We start from the raw sequence: 19,303 nt of genomic DNA on the forward strand, positions 1-19,303 counted from the left end.
ATTTGGCAGCAAGAGTAGAAAAACTAAACGGCAAAGAATGATGTAAAGAAAGAGAGGCAAACGTTGCCCCCAAATGACTCAATCAACAGGAGGTGCCACTAGCATTGAGCAGTGGGGGCTATCACTAGACCCACAGACCCTACACAAAAGGAGTGGAAAGCGTGGGCTATTTTAAGGCATGGTGATTTTACTACTACTAATGATTACCTTTTATTTTGATCATCCTCAAAGTTAGAGTGGTTTGGGGAAGATACGGCCATATTCTTATTAACTCTGACTATCTACCCACCCATCTTTCTCCCCCATCTTCAAGGATTTGTCATGTGGGGAAATTTGTGTTAATATAATAAGGTACCCCAAAGTTGCTGGAATGTCCTAAAGCTCTGAAATGGAGCTATTTTTCTGGAAGTTGACGTATTTACCTGCTGACCACAATAAGCCAAGGACTGCAACAGATCCACCCAGGACAAATGCAGACAGAAGGCAAAGACATCCCACGTCACTGCAGACAGTTAAGAGTGTGCCAAACTATGCACACCTTTGTCTTAAATTTTCTATACAAGATTGGCAATGTTTAGGGAAAATTACAGTAACATTACCAGCATCAAGTTCAAGATTAGTGTTTAAGCCTAAACCCCACACTCCATAACTGACTTACTACAAATAAGACATTCAGGGTTTCTCTTAAAATCCCTACTGAAGTTTTTTGTTTTTGTTTTAATCACTGCTGAATCTACACCAAGTTGCACAAACTTCCTAATAGAAAAATGTCTGTGACAGACAGAATTAGTGAACCACTTTCCGAGTAGATGAATTTTAAAATGTAGATGATCATTCTATATCCTTAGTTTTGGTTGCCAATGCAAATGAGTCAGAGGATTTGCTTCAGACACTGAGTTAATTGTGTAACACTACAGTGAAAAACGCCATTGGAGAGGACTTGCTGACCTCACAGTCCAAAAAAACCATTTAAAAGATGTGGAAACCAGATGTTTCTGTCACATTTCAGCCTCTGCTCTGAGAACTTATCCTGGACAGCCCCTAACAGGCTATTACTTCTCTACAACTGAGATATGATCATCTTAGCTTACTTATTTGTCCTGCTGTGGGAAGAGGCTCACGGATGGGGATTCAAGAACGGAATTTTTCATAACTCCATATGGCTCGGTAAGAAACTTCACTCATGAGCTTCTTCTTGGGGACGTTACTTCTTTGAATTCGTGGAGAAGTGAATTGAAGCAGGAAACTTTTTTGTTCTGTTCAAAGCTGATGTTTTCAAAGAAAATGCTGAGGAAAAACAGCTATTTAGAATGCATGTGCCTTTTTAAAAAAAAAACTGTTCTTGCCTTCTAAAATTAAAAAAATATTTTTTAAATAAAGTGAACTATTCAGTAGAAAATAGAAGTTAATATCTATATTCCATATGAGAAAATATTTTTCAAAGCAGATGTGATGGTATATAGTAGAGAAAGTTTAGCAAAATAAAAACACCATATTTTGTTTTTACTTCAATGCATTTGCATTCAGATTTCATAGCAGATTTCATAGCAGTTACAGAAATGTAACAGGTAAAATTGGAACACACAATGATTTTATCATCATTTGCCTGTGTACTCTGACCTGTAATGTATATCTTGCTTTTTCCAAACATCTTTTGACTAGCTTGATGCAAAGCCAGCTTGTAATACAAAACAAATGAAAAAGGCTTGTATTTCTGAATGGAGTCTCACCACTTTGATTCCTTTTGTTTGACCTATCCATATAAGTACTTTTCTACCTCTTTTGTTAGACCAGGAAAGTTTCTTTTGTTGTTTTGTTTTGCTAAATGTAAGGAATGACATGTGCTTAACGTGACTATAAACAATAGACCAAAAAAGGCCAAATAGGGAAAACCCAAAATACCCTGTATAGTACTCTAAACAACGCTTTCTCGTGACACAAATTAATGTTGCTTTATGTTCATTACTGTGTTTGATAGTGAAAAAATTTTGAATACCTCGAGAAGAAAATTGACAAATTCTTGTATAAAATAAAGAAATACAGAGAAAGCAAAATTAACCTAGATCTTGTTCTAATGCTTGCTAAGCAGCACATGGTTGTGGAATATTTTCCCTTTCAGCATGTTTCTCTCTGGTAATAACTGCAGCCATGCGGATTTCATTAAAAAGCTCGATTTGCAATGCACCGCCTTGCCCCCTCTTTCTTCAGCTTTAGCCAGTGAACTAGTTTCGTGCTGAACAGTGCAATCCATTTGGCCAAGATAGGGTCTGGGACTTTTTCGAGGAGTGAACAAGTCTCTTTGTTTATTTTCCTTGCACATTACCAACCTTAGGAAATATACACACATTTGTTAGAAATGGAAAAAACTGCCATAAAGCTAGTATGAGTTAAATCTGCATGCATAAACCTTGAAACGCTGTCAAACTCTCTAATGATCAAGCAATTTGGTGCTGTTTTTTTTTTTTAAAGTGATGCTGTATATTACAAAAATTGAACATGGACAATAGAAGTTCTGTCCTAGAGGTAGAGAGGAGCACACCCAAATGTTAATAGTAGGCTGCAAATCTGAGGCTCGGGGTAATTGCAAATTGCTTCAATCTCAGACAAATTATTGACCAGTCAGCCTAACACAAATTGTTTACAGTTGGTTAGGTCAATATGGTATTAAAAACTATTTAGAGAAGGAAGAGAATTGGATAGGAATGCAGGAATATGTTAACAACTAGCACGAACAAGGCACTTCAAACTCTGTCTCAGCTCCCTAGTAAAATGAGAAGGTCAAAGCAGGGGACCTCTAAGGTTCATTTTTTTTTTTTTTTTAAAGATTTTATTTATTTATTTGAGAGAGAGAGAATGAGAGATAGAGAGCACGAGGGGGGAGAGGGTCAGAAGGAGAAGCAGACTCCCTGCTGAGCAGGGAGCCCGATGCGGGACTCGATCCCAGGACTCCAGGATCATGACCTGAGCCGAAGGCAGTCGCTTAACCAACTGAGCCACCCAGGCGCCCTCTAAGGTTCATTTTTAACTCTGGTATCTTTCAGTTCCTTAAATAGTAATTACTATTCCTTAAATAGTAATTTTTTTTTAATAATAAGGACAAGACACTTCAACTAATTTACATAGATGGTGAAAATCAAAACTGCACAGATAAGCAATTCTTTTCAGCCATTGTACTGAATCTAAAAAAGAAGGACCAGTAACATTATCACGAGCTTCCACTAGAATCCAGAAGTTATGCTTGCGGGTTTTAATGATTTATTTATTCCCAAAATAGCTATCATTATTCCCATCTGATAGAAGAAGACACCGAGGTGTAGGCAGTAATTTGTACAAGGTTACACAACTCATCCAGTGAAGAACCAGGAGGAGAAGCTAGAGCCAACATGCTACTGTTGTCCTACACTAACAGAAAAAAAAGTAGTGGTTAAATACTCAGTTTTAATGAATGACTAGGGACTCTAAAAATGAATACATTATTTTTAATTTAATGAATTTAAAATGATAGCATATACTTTTCTACCATGTAAGTTACTATCTTATTACTAGATGAGTTCTAGTACCAAAAATCTAAGAAAAATTACTGGGAAGAAAACTTAAAATTATTTTTCAAAAACCTGTTAATTAATTTTTTCCCTATGAATGTCATATTTTGATTACGGAGTAAAAGACAAGGAAATCTCAGTTTGAGAAACATTTGCAGACATCAAAATAATTCCTACTAATAAAGATCTTATAGTCTATATTCTCAGGGAATAGATATACTTTTAACATTTTTGATAATCTCTAATATGGTACATAAGTAAGTTCAACATGTCTCCCTTCTCTACTAAAAGCCTTAGTACTCTTATACTTCAAAACAAAGGTACTTCCATTGCCCACTAGTGTCCAAGTTGCCTGAGAAGAGGACTTGATCCACAGTACTTAGCAAACCTCATGGTATATTCTCAAAATAACCAAATTGGAAACTAGCGAAAGTTTAGTTAATGAGGCTTTACCAATCTGAAGAACACTTGAGCAGTAGGCAACTTTCAAACAGGAAGATAACTTCCTGTATTAAGGAAGATAACTTTGATGTCCCTTGTGTTCCCTGACCTATGAGCATCAGATTGACTAAGGTCTTCAGTGCATAAGTGATGGGAATTTACCATATAACATGTAAGAACAGGATCCCTTGCAGTCCAGAGAAACAGGGCAGGTGCCAAGCAACATCTCCTATTGAACTGTGGGAGTGTTAACTTTAGCTTGGGGAGGAGAGCGAGCAATGACATTTCTACTACTACTGGATTCATGTCTTGCTGCAGGCCAAGGAATATGTGTTCTCATTGGAAATGGTCTTAACGGTGGCTGATTGTACAGGTCAGGGTACAAAGACTTAACCATAATCTGATAGTCTACACAGAACGATGAGAGTTAATGTTATGATTATCATCCTGGAAAAATTTTCACATTGTCTCTATGGCAAAATGCACTCCAAACTCAAAACAATTTAAACAAGACAATTCATTTATGACTTACTTCCTAAAATATGTTGGGAACAACATGTGAACTAAAAAAGACAAACCAGATAAAGAATTTAGCAACTGGTAGCTCGGTGTGCTCAATTTTTTCTCCGCTGTGTTTCAATCTTTTTTTTTTTTTCTTTAATGCAGTATTTATTTGCTTTGGATTCTTTAAACCTTTCCTCAGTTTTTGATTTGTTTACTAAATCCTCCATTATATTGCATTAGTCATTTCCCTCAAATGGATATTTTGGATTATTTTCCTCCATCATTGTAAGCCTACCTAATGGATCAATTTTCATTGGTTTCTTTTGCCTTCACCTCCTTCCCCCCCCCCATTGTTTACCTTTCCAAGTTTTTATTTGATTTAAAACAAAGCCCAAAAAAGTCAAAATTTTGTCACCTTTTGATAGTTTAGAGATACAATGTTGTCTTACAGATTTCTTTTAGGCCATCAGTTCAGAAACATAATTTAGCCTCAAGTTTCTGCTATGTCCCCAAATTCCCCTAAAATTCCCCTCATTCATATTTTTTTTTCAAAGCTTTCTAACAATGAAAACTTAGCCACCCGAGGCCACTGACCCAGGAAACTCCTTGGCAGGAACGATAGCTGACGCAATCTTTTAGATGAAGCCACAAAATTTCCCTTGTTCCACAAGAACAGATCATGGCATATTTACAACATCTTGTGAATTCACAGAACAAGCAGCAGGTGTGTACCACAGAGAAGCTCGGTCTGGCAAATACAAGCTCACCTACGCAGAAGCCAAGGCAGTGTGCGAATATGAAGGCGGCCAACTCGCCACCTACAAGCAACTAGAGGCAGCCAGAAAAATTGGTAACTAATTTGACAGTGATTTTCCTTCTTTTTCACCTTTGGTGGGGAAAAAAAAAAATCCCTTCTTTTCTGGAACCTCTTCATAAGATTTCTCTCTCCAGTCCTTCCAATGGTGCTCTAAGACCCTGTGACATCTCTGCTCTCTGGCCTCTCCTACCTTCTCTGCCTAGAGCCAGTGGAAAGTTCTTAGTGCTAGCAACTTATTTGGGGTCACAACCCATTGTGAGCTAATATAATAGAAGTCAAAAAACAAAGATATCATTATCTCAACATCATTTTAATTCCTCATTAATTTTAATGCCATTTCTATTCATTTTTAATACTGTTCTATCTTAACTTCTGAATATAGGTTTCCTCAGCTGTTAAACATTACTATGTTGAGTTTTACAAAGAAATTTGCTTGGTAGAAGAAATACTGAATCTAGTGGCTTTTTTTTTCAAAAATTTTTTTTAAAGATTTTATTTATTTATTCATGAGAGAGAGAAAGAGAGAGGCAGAGGGAGAAGCAGGCTCCCCACTGAGCAGGGAGCCCGATGCGGGACTCGATCCCTGGACCCTGGGATCATGACCTGAGCCGAAGGCAGACACTTAACCATCTGAGCCACCCAGGCGCCCCTCAAAATATTTTTTTAAAGATTTATTTATTTGAGAGAGAGAGAGAGCGAGCGAGCAAGCATGCCCCCATGCGGGGGAGGTGAGGGAGGGGTAAAGGGAGAGGGAGAGAGAGTGTCCCAAGCAGACTCCACACTGAGCACGGAGCCCCAGGCAGGTCTCCATCTCACAACCCTGAGATCACGACCCCAACCAAAGCCAAGAGTCAGACACTTAACCCACCGTGCCACCCAGATGCCCCCTTCTTTTCCAATGTCTTTAAGTTAAGTGGGAGAATTCATTTGTACTTTAGGATCACAAGGAAGATAAGCAGGTTATAAGATGGCAGGAAGAAGAAACTGAGAGGATGATGTCAGTAGACCTGGTGCAAACACAGTGATTAACTAGTGCTAGTTCCTTCTTAAAAAAAAAAAAAAATGCACCATGACCATCTCTCCTGGTGGTTTTACAGGTGGATTTATAGGAGAATCCAAAAGGCCACCCCCATTCAGAACTCTCTTCTCCATTGAAGAAACCCCTTTGCTGATTAAAAAAAATACCTGGCAAAGCTTATGCTATTATACATATATATGTACATATATATATGTAAGCTATAATATAGCATATATAATATATGCTATTATTTTGTATTAATCAGGATAAAAATAAAACTGTTCTCTAAAAATCCCCAAAGTCTCCCCAGCACATTGCTCAGTCTAGACCCACAGGGCTGTGTGTAACTGGAACGCAGTAACGAGAACAATGGCTACAAGGCCGGGGCCATTTCTGGCTGTCCTGGACTTCCAGTAAAACCGCTCTTGGATGCCAGTGGCAAATATTTAAACAGCCTCTGAAGCTGGGCAAGGAAACAGGGCTGAGGCTTTGTTCAAAATTTATGAGCACATGTATCCTTATTCAAATATTTAAAAATATTAGCAAATTTTAATTGATCCTGAAATAGAAACTAATTAAATTATCATTTGAAAAAAAAATTGCTTTCCAGGACCGATGGTAATTTCAGAAATTATTTCATGGCACTAGATAGCTTAATGGTGAAAAGAAGCCAGCTCTGAACTTGGATTGTTTTCATATCCATGGTATTATGATTTCCAGTCCAACTGCCTCTTTTTTTTTTTCAAGACATCATTTTCTAGTAAAAGTCAGATGATACATTTTATATGTCTTCAAACTTTATTTTCCTTTTTAAGAAAAGGGTTTTTCAACAAAATCAAAAGAAAAGAAAGAAAACAGTTTTCCCTCCTTTTACATACCTGGCTTTGGGCAGTTGAGAAGGGGATGCTTTTGTTAAGATGAACTTCACTCAGCTGAGGGGGTTTACCAGTTAGCCCATAATCCTTTCCTTCTCTTGCAGGATTTCATGTCTGTGCTGCTGGGTGGATGGCCAAGGGCAGAGTTGGATACCCCATTGTGAAACCAGGGCCCAACTGTGGATTTGGAAAAACTGGTATTATTGATTATGGAGTCCGTCTTAATAGGAGTGAAAGATGGGATGCCTATTGCTACAACCCACATGGTTTGTTACAAATAGTAATTTTATCTTTGCCAAAACAGTTACATGTTACCAAGAGGTTATTAGATATAAATGGCTCCTTCTCCCAGAGATAAATCAACCTGGTGATGATGATTGTTCATAACAACAAGATTCACAGAGTGATTATGCTGGGCCAGACCCTGCCCTGCTGCTCCTCTTCCACAGTCAGTATTCATAATGACTGCAAAGAGCTGTTGTTATACCCGTTTTAGAAATCAGGAAATTTGAAAGTCTAAGAGCTTAAATAACTTACCGAAATCAGACATCCAGTAATTAGCAGGCAGGTAGGATCTCAGATTCAGGTCTTTTCTATGCCACGTCTTTTTCTATTCCCGACCACAAAGGGGGAGGGGGTGAAAGGCAGGTTATAAACTTGTCACGGTTAGTTAGCTAAAACAACAAAGTGACATTAACAAATGCTAACTGTTCAAAATTACCCCTTTGATAGAATGGAGGAAAAAAGAGACAAAATAAACTCTTCCCCTAATTTCTTTTTGTGCATAAATTCTTAAACTTCCAAACTAAGCAACTCTCACTCTATGGTTTGTTTTCACAATTATATACTGGATATACTAGTTATTATTATATAGTATATTTTTATTCATATTTTCCCATGGTTGATTGTAGCTAGAAAAATTTTAAAGAGAAAATTAATTCAACATGACTATAAAGGGCTATTCTTTGTTCATGTTCTTGGAGGCAAAAATAGATTGTTCTTTTTGGATGCATTTCCCCCAGGATGATACTACAAAGAATTATAATGTGTTACCAAGTCTGTCTCCCATTTGTGATCACAAACATCCTCAGGTGTTGTCCTGTTTCAATCTGCCTTATAAGAAAGCCCCTATAGAGGGAAACCTGGGTGGCTCAGTCGGTTAAGCAGCTGCCTTCGGCCCGGGTCATGATCCCAGGGTCCTGGGATTGGGTCCCACATCGGGCTCCTTGCTCAGCAGCCTGCTTCTCCCTCTCTCTCCTTCTGCTTGTGCCCTCTCTGTCAAATAAATAAAATCTTTATTTTTTTTAAAGATTTTATTTATTTATTTGGCAGAGAGATACAGAGAGAGAACAAGTAGGCAGAGAGGCAGGCAGAGGGAGAGGGAGAAGCAGGCTCTCCGCAGAGCAGGGAGCCCAATGTGGGGCTCGATCCCAGGGCCCTGGGATCATGACCTGAGCTGAAGGCAGTCGCTTAACCAACTGAGCCACCCAGGAGCCCCTACATAAAATCTTTTAAAAAAAAAAGAAAGAAAGAAAGAAAGAAAGCCCCTATAGAGAAGTTACAGTGAGTTATAGTCAAGTTCTAGCATATTACTATAGAATTTATTATTCAATGATATTAACCACTGGAGAATAGTTTCTCATGTTTGTAACTAACCTTTATCTCAAAATAATGTGTATTCTAAGTAGAAAAGAATTTTGCCTAGAGGGGTGCCTGGGTGGCTCAGTCGTTAAGCGTCTGCCTTCGGCTCAGGTCATGATCCCGGGGTGCTGGGATCGAGCCCCGCATTGGGCTCCCGGCTCCGCGGGGGGCTTGCTTCTCCCTCTCCCACTCCCCCTGCTTGTGTTCCCTCTCTCTGTGTCTCTCATTGTCAAATAAATAAAATCTTAAAAAAAAAAAGAATTTTGCCTAGAGCCATCATCTATTCCCACTTAAGACAAAATATGAATAAATATGTATAGTGCATTTATATAGGGCTATAATTTTCAAACCACTTTGACATACGTTAAACCTATGTTATATTTAGTTCTATATCTAGTTATTGTTAATAGTTCATATATCTTCTTTTCCTCCCTCTTCCTCTTCCTTTTTCGTCAGTATATTTACACAAGCAACTTTCTTTTTACTCTCAAGAGTCACTTCTATTTCCAAGTATATTCTCTGATTCTTCCTTTGCTTGATAAGCTTTAGGATCTCTGAGCATCTATTCAATCATTTCCAAAGGTCAAGATCTGGGGGAGAGAAAGAAGTGCTAATGGAAAGCTTCTTACAGTATTTCCTTGCCCTTTTATATGGACGCCACCTTAACTTACATATTTTTATAAATTGCTTTTGTTTCTCATAGAGGCTTTTTACTCTGGGACTATTTGTACAGAATCCGGGAGACTTGTTCTTACTCAGGTCTCAGCTTACTTTTGGATTCTGTGACATGCTGATTTTTTAGGATGTGGTGAACCTGAAGGGGACTGGGGGCCGCCTGAACTAGCACTGGGAGAGGAACAGTTCGATGAAAACTAATTGGAATGAAAAAATCATAACGGTATCAAAAAGATAAACCAATGACTATCAATTAATCAGTAAAATGTAGAGCTGAATAGCTAACCAGACAAATTGTTCAATATTTGAATTGTTTCCTAATCTAATGGAATAGACAACAAAGATAGGATTATATGGGACAGAGCAAATCACTCCAAAAACTGGCACTGAACATGCTTATGTACACGTATAAACCATGTATCATATAATATTTAACAAGACAATAAGAACAGCTTACATTTTGCATAACACCCTGACATTATCTTCCATGTTACCATCCTTAGAATAAAGCTGTGAGGTAGGTAATGGGAGAAGCATGATTATTTTTACTTTACTAATGAAAAAACTGAAGTATAGAGTGGTCACAGAGCTCAGACTAGATCTCTGACCATCTTCTGTCACTCCCCTATCTTTCTAAGATCCTCTTCGGCCCTGAGGGAGGTAAGCTTCCTTACCTTCTATGGCATTAAGGATTCTAACACAATTTTTTAAAATAGCTCTTTTAAAGGATAATATTCTTGGAAAAAGCCTCTGACTGATTCAATGAAAAATGTTTTCGAATGCTACCCACAGTCACCACCACCACCATTCACATTATTTTTGAGTTTCTAGATTGTAGACACTTACTTGATCTGAAATTAAAATTAACCAGGGGTTTTCCATCCTTTTCCCTCCAGGTCACACTATAAAATCACTGTTTCTGGCAGTGGCTATTTGATTGTTCTCATACCAGGTTATAAGGCATGGCAGAAATCTATAAAATGATAAATGACTTGAAAAAAACAAACATGAATGTCTCCATCAAATCCTCAAATACTAGGATTGAGGTGTTAGTTTAAAACCAGTGAAAGGAGTATAGAATGATTATAAATTATTCCTTTTAACTGGATTAGAGTGACCTTCAAGGTCCCTTGTGATCCTGAAATTCTATAATGATTTTCCAAACAGAATGTATTGGACTCATTATTCTAAATGTCCAAGTTCCTGAGGACACAGTGTTGACACCACAGGACAAAATCCCAGCCATCTTGATTGGGCTGTTGGTAACAGGGGTACACATATTCATCAAAATACATGAACATATACACATGAGACTTGTACATTCTCTTTTTTTAAAAAAAAATTTATTTTTAAGTAATCTCTACACCCAACATGGGGCTTGAACCCATAACCCCGAGATCAAGAGTTGCACGCTCCACTGACTGAGCCAGCCAAGCGCCCTGAGGTTTGTGCATTCTAAGCTGAAAAGATACAAAGCAAAAAAAGTAAACAAGAGCACAATTATTAGGTTACTAATTTTTTCTTATTTTATTTTTTAAAAAATTCAGTCTATATTCATTTGAAAGAATTTAGCAATGAATAATGAAAATATTCATTTATTCTTTAACTGTAAGTATATATATTCAATATTTCATTAAAAGTAATAAATAGGCACTAAGAAGTACATATTAGTTTAAAATAGAGATATTTTTTCTAATGCTTGCTTTCTTTTCTTTTCTTTTTTTGTTTTATCCATTTCAGCAAAGGAGTGTGGTGGTGTCTTTACAGATCCAAAGCAAATTTTTAAATCTCCAGGCTTCCCAAATGAGTACGAAGATAACCAGATCTGTTACTGGCACATTAGACTCAAGTATGGTCAGCGTATTCACCTGAGCTTTTTGGACTTTGACCTTGAAGATGACCCAGCTTGCTTGGCTGACTATGTTGAAATATATGACAGTTACGATGATGTCCATGGTTTTGTGGGAAGGTACGTGTTTCCCCATTATCGATTTTCTAGTATTTCTACTCCCCTGCAACACCCTATCTGTTTTTAGCAAAGAGTTTTCTTAGTACTGAAGCTGCTGCATGTTCTTATATTTAAAATAGTGATAGCTGCCTTTTGATTACTGTTAAGTTCTAAGAATTAAATAGTCTATTTAAAAAGACTTCAGGGTGCCTGGTTGGCTCAGTCAGAGGAGCGTGTGACGCTTGATCTCAGGGTCGTGAGTTCAAGCCCCATGTGGGGTATAGAAATTACTTAAATAAATAAAACTTTTCAAACAAATAAAAAAATAAAAAGACCTCAGTATTTAACTAACAATAGGAGGAAAAAGACACATGTGAATTGAGAAATCTGTTGGGGATTTTTAGGTATTCTAATTTCTATCAACCTCCTAAAAATAATTATAAATTCAGTAATTATTGTCTTTCTTCTGTGTACAAAGTATTGTGCTAAGCATTATGAATGTAAGAATTAAGCAAAGTATAGCCCCTTCTCTCATAAAATTTACCTAAATGTACAATGGATATCTTCTTTAAAATAGCTTTCGTTGCCATAAAAACAGGTGCTTCTTTCCTCAATATTTCTCCCTTGGGTTTTCAACATGCTGGGACACAATAGATCTGTGTTGCTATCCTGAATCTTCAATATAGTTTAAACTCTGAATGACTCACAAAATATTACAAATCAAAGCATATATAATTATGTGTTTTATTTATTTAGCCCCCCACTTAATAATGCATATCTGAGACTATCCATTATCATAGACTATCAGTTATCAATTTTCTATTATCCACAACAGTAATTTAATGAAAGAAAATGGTAGTGAGGACAATTAAAAATGATAGACTCAGTAGTTTGTTGTGACTTTGCAATGTGTAACTTAAACACAAAGAAAAAGAAAGGCATTTCTTGGGCGCCTGGGTGGCTCAGTTGGTTAAGCGACTGCCTTCGGCTCAGGTCATGATCCTGGAGTCCCGGGATCGAGTCCCGCATCGGGCTCCCTGCTTAGCAGGGAGTCTGCTTCTCCCTCTGACCCTCTTCCCTCTCGTGCTCTCATCTCTCATTCTCTCTCAAATAAATAAATAAAATCTTTAAAAAAAAAAAAGAAAGGCATTTCTTGCATACATGAACAACAATTTTTGGAGGGAAATTGTTTTTGCTTTGTTTTATTTTGCTCTCTGGCTGACAGACTACTGCTATAGAAAAAAAATACAACTAGTTTTAAAACATAGTCTGAAGAAGAGATGAAGCAGGGTTGGTGAAATTAAGAGCAAAGTATTTGTTGAAAGAATGGACATCCTACCTTGAGAGTCAAGATGATATTTTCATTCTAAACCTAGTTTCAGATATCAATTACAGCCCTAGGTAAAATAATATACTGTTTTTTAAAAGGTTTTCAATAGACTAATTTGTTATTTATTGGATTTATATTATGTGATAAATCCTTCCCTTTTATGTAATGTACAAGGGAGTTCCTTTCAAGTCATAATTCAGATAAAAATCAATCCCTCTTGTAAGGTCCAATATAATTTTCCACATTTAGATCAGTCTACTCTAGAATTCAAATTAGTAGTACCACCAGCCATACACCTATTCCTCTTTAACCGTGAAGAAAACTGATTAATCAGAATCAAATTTAAAATTTTTCCAAATAGATTCAAATTGTCTACTACACAAATAGTTTTGCAAGTATACAGAGTAGAAATGCCACATATTCTTTTTTAAGAATCTCATTTATACTGTGAGGCTATTTGAAACAACAAACTTTGTTTTAATCCCTCTTCTCCCTTACAAATCCCTCTTCTCCCTTTAAAACTCCCTCAAGTTTTAAAAAAAACAATAAAAACTTATAATAGGACAACGAACCATTACTTAGGAAGAATGAAGCACTTTAATTACAGGTCTGAGCTGCTTTGCAATAGCTGTGTAATAGCCTTTTGTGTGACTTCTCTTTTTTAAAAATTCCCTTTCAGATACTGTGGGGATGAGCTTCCAGAAGACATCGTTAGTACAGGTAATGGCTCTAAACTGAGACGTAGGACTATAATTTGTTTATTCATAGTGTCACTGAAAGTAAAGAACCCAGTAGTTATTACTATTTCCTTTTTAAAGTTGAGGGAACCATTGGCACAGATGTAGCTTACCAGTTTGTAAAATGTAGTGTTTATACTTAAAGACTTATGCCATCTCCTTATACCAAAAATGTGTAGACTCATCAGGGGCAGGCATGCAGTCTGAGATGGTCTTGCATCTGCAAATCCCCGAATACTGCTGTAGGTTACGACTTCCATAAAATGTGATTAAAACAAACAAACAAACTTTTTCATCAATAAAGGATTGAAAAGTATTTTCAGAAGTATTAAAGTTGTTAAAAATACCTTCTGTCACTGAAAAAATTTTACATCCCACTTAACTGCATTTTTACCTTAACACAGCATTCTCCAGAGTGTTGTGAAGAACAGTTCTATGAAACATATTTGATAGGTGTTGCATGAGAAAAGAACACTAAGGTCAAGTGAATTTGGGAAACATTGGTTTAAACAATGTTAAACAGGTCTCTTTATTGGAAGATGTCAGAGAGCTTTTAATATGCTAATTATGCATAGTAAATCTCAAAAGGCTAGCTATCGATGGTGATGTGTTCCCAATCTTTTTAACTCCTGCCAATTACTTTTGTGACTTTGTACCATGCAATGTACCTCAAGAAATGAGTTTGTAGTCATATATATTTATTTCCATAAGCAATATCACTGCCATTGCCCCATATCGCTATTTTCTGGCTAAGAACCTTCACTTTCTTAGGTGTTTTTCTTTTTTAATTTTTATTTCCATCCCCAGCACTAGTAGTTGGTATTCTTACTTGCTCTATTTTTCCTCCAAGTCATAAAATTATCACAATGTTTCCGCAACTAAAAACAACAAAATACACTGAATTGTAATTTCTAAGTAGTCATTAAGCTCAGATACTACTAGTTAAATTCCTCCCACACCCTAGCCTTGAAGTGCATGAAATTCTCATGAAATTCTCATTTATGCGTCAATATTACAAGATATAGAACTTCTTATTCAATCCTTGAATGATTAATGCTTAAAAGTTATTCATTCATTCTCTGTTACAATCTCCCTAGTAAGGGCAGCCTACTAAAATGTTTATCTCAGGGCGCCTGGGTGGCTCAGTCGTTAAGCGTCTGCCTTCAGCTCAGGTCATGATCCCAGGGTCCTGGGATCGAGTCCTGCACTGGGCTCCCTGCTCCACTGAAAGCCTGCTTCTCCCTCTCCCACTCCCCCTGCTTGTGTTCCTGCTCTTGCTGTGTCTCTCTCTCTCTCTCTCTCTGTCAAATAAATAAATAAAATCTTAAAAAAAAAGACATTAAAAAAACCCATTTATATCATTCTTTTCTTGAGAACATGTTTTACATTAACAGAAAGTTAAAAGAAGACAGGAGCCATCCATAGGAGGTAGTTGGGGGATGTATTTAAAAAAAAAAAAAAAGAAAAGAAAGAAACACGAGAATCAAAGCCTGAAACTTGACATTTTTTCTTGTTTTGTCTAAAACAGAAAAAACTTACTTCAAGCGTAATCAAATCAGTGTTTTTCTAACACAACTGCAAGAAACTGAAAAAAAAAAAAACAACAGCAAAACCCCACATAGTTTATTATTCAAAGAGAAACAATCAATACACAGAAGAGAACACAGTTAAACAAAACAGCCAAAGATTTAGCAAAACAGCAAAAGGAGGAAATTGATACCAAGAAATAGAAAAAGATTTAAAATACATTTGAAGTATAATCCTACCAAGTCAAGTATAATGCTGTTAACATTTTGATCTAGTTTTCTTCTTAAATATGTGCTTATTCAGCCAGGATATTTACATTAAAAAACAAGACCAGAAAATGAATGAACTAAAAACTACGCATAAACTATACCACTTTAATTAATAGTATATAAAGTAAGAATATACCCACTCTCCTCATCTCTGCTCACCCAAGAAAGGCATTGGATGACTGTGTAGTGACGATCCTTCCAGGTTTTTTCCCGTATTATATAAACATGATATACACAGATATCATGGACATATTTCCAAGTCAGCATACAGTATGTAGATCGTTCAAATTTGTTTTAATGACTGCCTAGTAGGTTCCTGTATGGATGTACCATAATTTGTCATGTATCAATATTTAACATCCTAAAGATGATTATTTCTGATTTTCTTTTCTTGCACTATTCAACATTTCACTGGATATTTTTAAACCTCTACTTTGTGTGCTATTTTTTTTTTTTTTTAAAGAGTAGATTCCTAGAAGTGAAATTTTGGGGTCAAAAGTGATTTCATTTTAAATGTCGATAGATGCTGCCAAATTGGCACTAGCCCTACAGTGACAATTTGTATATTAACCACTTGAGTAATCTGTAAAATGTTGTTTTTTGCTTGTTTGTTTTTAATTTAGGCAACTCTTCCAAGTCTGAGAAAAGTGTAGTGGATAAGAGCATGAACTCTGGAGTCAGACTCCTGGGGCTCAAACCTGGTTCTGCCACTAATTTAGCATTGTAGCCTTGGGCAGGCCACTCAGGCTCTCTATGCCTCAATTTCACCTGTAAAATAAATATTTACAATATCCACCTCATAATGTTGTGGGGAATAAATGAGTTAATAGATGAAAGGCACCTAAAGCTGTGCTTGGCAAACATTAGCATTCAATATATGCGGGGATTTTTTGTAATGAATTCTGGATTTGTGATGTGGATTAAGAAGACCTTTCCTTGGTGAAAAAGAAAAATATTCCTATATTTTATTTTATATAATAGATTTTCCCTTCTTATTTTTAGCACATTTTTGGTCTTAAATGCAGGCAAAATGTATTTAGGTACTCTGTGTAAAGTAGGGAGTTAGCGTTGTGGCTTTGTTTCTTACAGTGTAAAGCTTGTTACCCTGACATCATTTATAAATAATTCATCCATATCTCGCTGGTTTAAACGGCCTGACATTCTCCTGAATTCAGTGGCTGTTCCTTCTATAAAGAATACCTTTTAAAACAGAATAGAAAAATTTCCTGTAGGACAGCTTAAAGGGCCAGAGGAGAAAATAGGAAAGTCTCTCACCCTGCTACACTTGGCAAAGGAAACACAGACTCCACTGCTTGAGAATCCAACTCTGAATTCTGAGAGTCTGGTTCATGACTTTTTATATTCTCCTATAAGAATGATGAGTCTTTGGACTGCCAGCCAAATCAAAGCAAAGTAACATCTTTGTTCTTTTGCATTCCCCCTCCTCCCCAGGAAATGTCATGACCTTGAAGTTTCTAAGTGATGCTTCAGTGACAGCAGGAGGTTTCCAAATCAAGTATGTTGCAGTGGATCCTCTATCCAAATCCAGTCAAGGAAAAAACACGAGTACTACTTCTACTGGAAATAAAAACTTTTTAGCTGGAAGATTTAGCCATTTATAAAACAAAAAAAAAGGACACTCAGTGTTTACGTTTGTATCTTTTGGAACCCCTCTGATACCACTTTTATATTTTTATTAATAGCATTTATTTATTTTCTAAATGTGAAAGGCAATACCTGATACTCTGAGGAAAATTGGAAAATACAGACAACTTTAAATGAGAAAATAAAATCTCTCATAATCCCACTGCATAAAAATAACAAGCATTAACATTTATATATTTTTCTTTTAGTTATTTTTCAATTTGTGGTATATGTATATATGTATCTATATGTATTTTGTATTTGAAATTTTGGAATCCTGTTCCATGTACAGTTTTATATCTTAGTTCTTTTTTTTTTAACTTTGAACTTTATGGCTTAAGCATTTTCCCGTATCATTGAGTATTCTGCAAACACATAATTTTGAACAGCTGTAAAATATTCCATGGTATGATTGTTCCATACTTTATTTAAGCTTGTCTCTATTGTGGGAATTTTAAGTTGCTTTCAAAAATATTGCTGCAATAAATATCCTTGCACATACGTATTTGTACAGCTTTCTAATTATTTGGGATAGGGTCCTTGAAGTAGAATTACTGACTCACATATTAATTAAAATGGAATTTTGTTAGGATCCCTGGCTAGCCCAGTCTGTAGAGCATGCAACTCTTGATCTTGGGGTCATGAGTTTGAGCCCCACGTTGGGGGTGGAGTTTACTTTAAAAAAATAATAAATGTACAGCTTTAAAAAAATAGAATTTTCTTTTTTATGGGCAAAAGTGACATATCATTATGGTTTGAATTTACAATGAAATTGCTGGTTGGTTTATATATTTTTGATCAGTTTTATTTCTTTTGTGAATTATTTTTTCATGTCTTTCACCCATTTTTTACTTACATAACCTTTTGATTTATAAGAAATCAGTATATATCAGATATATAATTTCATGTCAGTCATATATATGTTGCAATTTAATTTTATGTGGTTTGATTTTTATGATTTTGAAGATTTTTATTAAAGGTTAAATTTTATTTACTGTCATATTTACTGATCTTGCTTCAGTCTCTTATCTTTACATTTAGAATGAATATTCCCATTACAACTTGATGTATTTATTCATTAATATTTTATTCTTATTGTTTTATGGCTTTGCTTTCATAGAAGGAAAAAGACAGTTGTTACCCTTTATATGAGGGGTAATGGTTACTATCCAATTAAATTCAACAAAAATGTTTGTGCCTGGCACTGTTCTGGACACTTAGGAAACACTCAAGAACCAAATGATTAAAAATCCCCAGGCTTGGGGAGTTTACGTTCTGGTGTGAGGAGAGAGTCAATAATTAAACATGATAAATTAGTGAACTACATGTTAGAAATAGATTAGAGAGGCTTCTTTATTAAATTACTAATGGAATGAGTATAGATTTAGAAGAAGAAAAAAGACTAAGAATTGAGTCCTGGAAGAGGAAGATCAGCAGAGAAGACTGAGAAGGAGCAAAGGATGAATTAGAAGGAATATCCCTTGGGGTCCTAGAAGCCTAATAGAAAACATATCAAGGAGGAGGGAGTTGATCAACTGTTAAATGCTGATTTAAAAGCACTACAAAGATGAGTGCTAAGAATAACCACTGGGTTTAGCAACATGAAGATTGTGGGTGACCTTAAGGAGCAGTCTTGGTGTGTGGAGGCAAAGGCACCCTGGAGTGTCCTGTAGAGTGAAGTAGAGGACACCACTGGAGACAGTGAGTCTGGCTATCAAGGAAATGGAGCTGTCAGGAGAACTGGGTTGAAAGAAGGCTTTCTTGGTGCGAATGAACTTAGAGAAAGGAGAGATGCTGGGGCCATTTTTCCGAGTCTGGGTAGTAGTCAGAGTCCTGGCAGGAAACAGATGACACAGTCAAAAGGGGGAAACTGAAGAGATTATCACAGAGGTGTGGGTTGACTTATAGAAAGCTCTCAAAGGACGGTGAATCATTAGATGCTCACCACAGAAGGAGGATCCCCTGGAGGAGAAAAATCAGGGGCAGTTATATATGAATCCAGAGAGAGAGCTTCCTTGGCAGGAAAGGGTTGCCCAACCGAAGATGAAAACAGGAGTTCTGCCAACCCAAGTCTCTGGGAAGGGATTGCAGGTAAATACCTCAATTTCTCCCTCCTCCCATACTTTTATGTCCTGCTGGTGCTTCCTACTGTCTAAACCCAAGCAAAATCAGAATATGAGGAAATCTGGTTGGTACTGTCCATAGAGATCAGCTCCAGGGTCCAGAGCAGGAAGTCAGAGCATAGATCTAGAGGGGTGAAAGGATTACATCTGTCATCATGGGTGAAAGGAGATTGGTTCTAGTGCACAGATGGAGGGACTGGCTTTAGATAGCA

The 19,303-nt window shown here is 36.5% G+C and overlaps 2 protein-coding genes across 3 annotated transcripts in view; one reads left to right on the forward strand and one right to left on the reverse strand.

The window, feature by feature from the left end:
• Positions 1-19,303, reverse strand: part of LOC113919660 (heterogeneous nuclear ribonucleoprotein A1-like) — a 57,229-nt gene that overhangs the window by 5,945 nt on the left and 31,981 nt on the right. The gene's annotated exons all lie outside the window — the stretch shown is intronic.
• TNFAIP6 (TNF alpha induced protein 6) lies at positions 986-17,469 on the forward strand. Of its 2 annotated transcripts, XM_027589151.2 has the most exons (6): positions 990-1,167; positions 5,200-5,337; positions 7,302-7,463; positions 11,254-11,482; positions 13,471-13,511; positions 16,777-17,469. In XM_027589151.2, exons 1-6 carry the CDS (start codon positions 1,074-1,076, stop codon positions 16,944-16,946), a joined length of 834 nt encoding a protein of 277 aa, XP_027444952.1. In that variant the 5' UTR covers positions 990-1,073; the 3' UTR covers positions 16,947-17,469. The 2 variants fall into 2 exon arrangements, with proteins under 2 accessions (XP_027444954.1, XP_027444952.1); XM_027589153.2 differs by lacking the exon at positions 7,302-7,463 and having other exon boundaries at positions 986-1,167.

This window comes from Zalophus californianus, chromosome 3 (assembly GCF_009762305.2).
Source record: "Zalophus californianus isolate mZalCal1 chromosome 3, mZalCal1.pri.v2, whole genome shotgun sequence".
NCBI lineage: Eukaryota > Metazoa > Chordata > Mammalia > Carnivora > Otariidae > Zalophus > Zalophus californianus.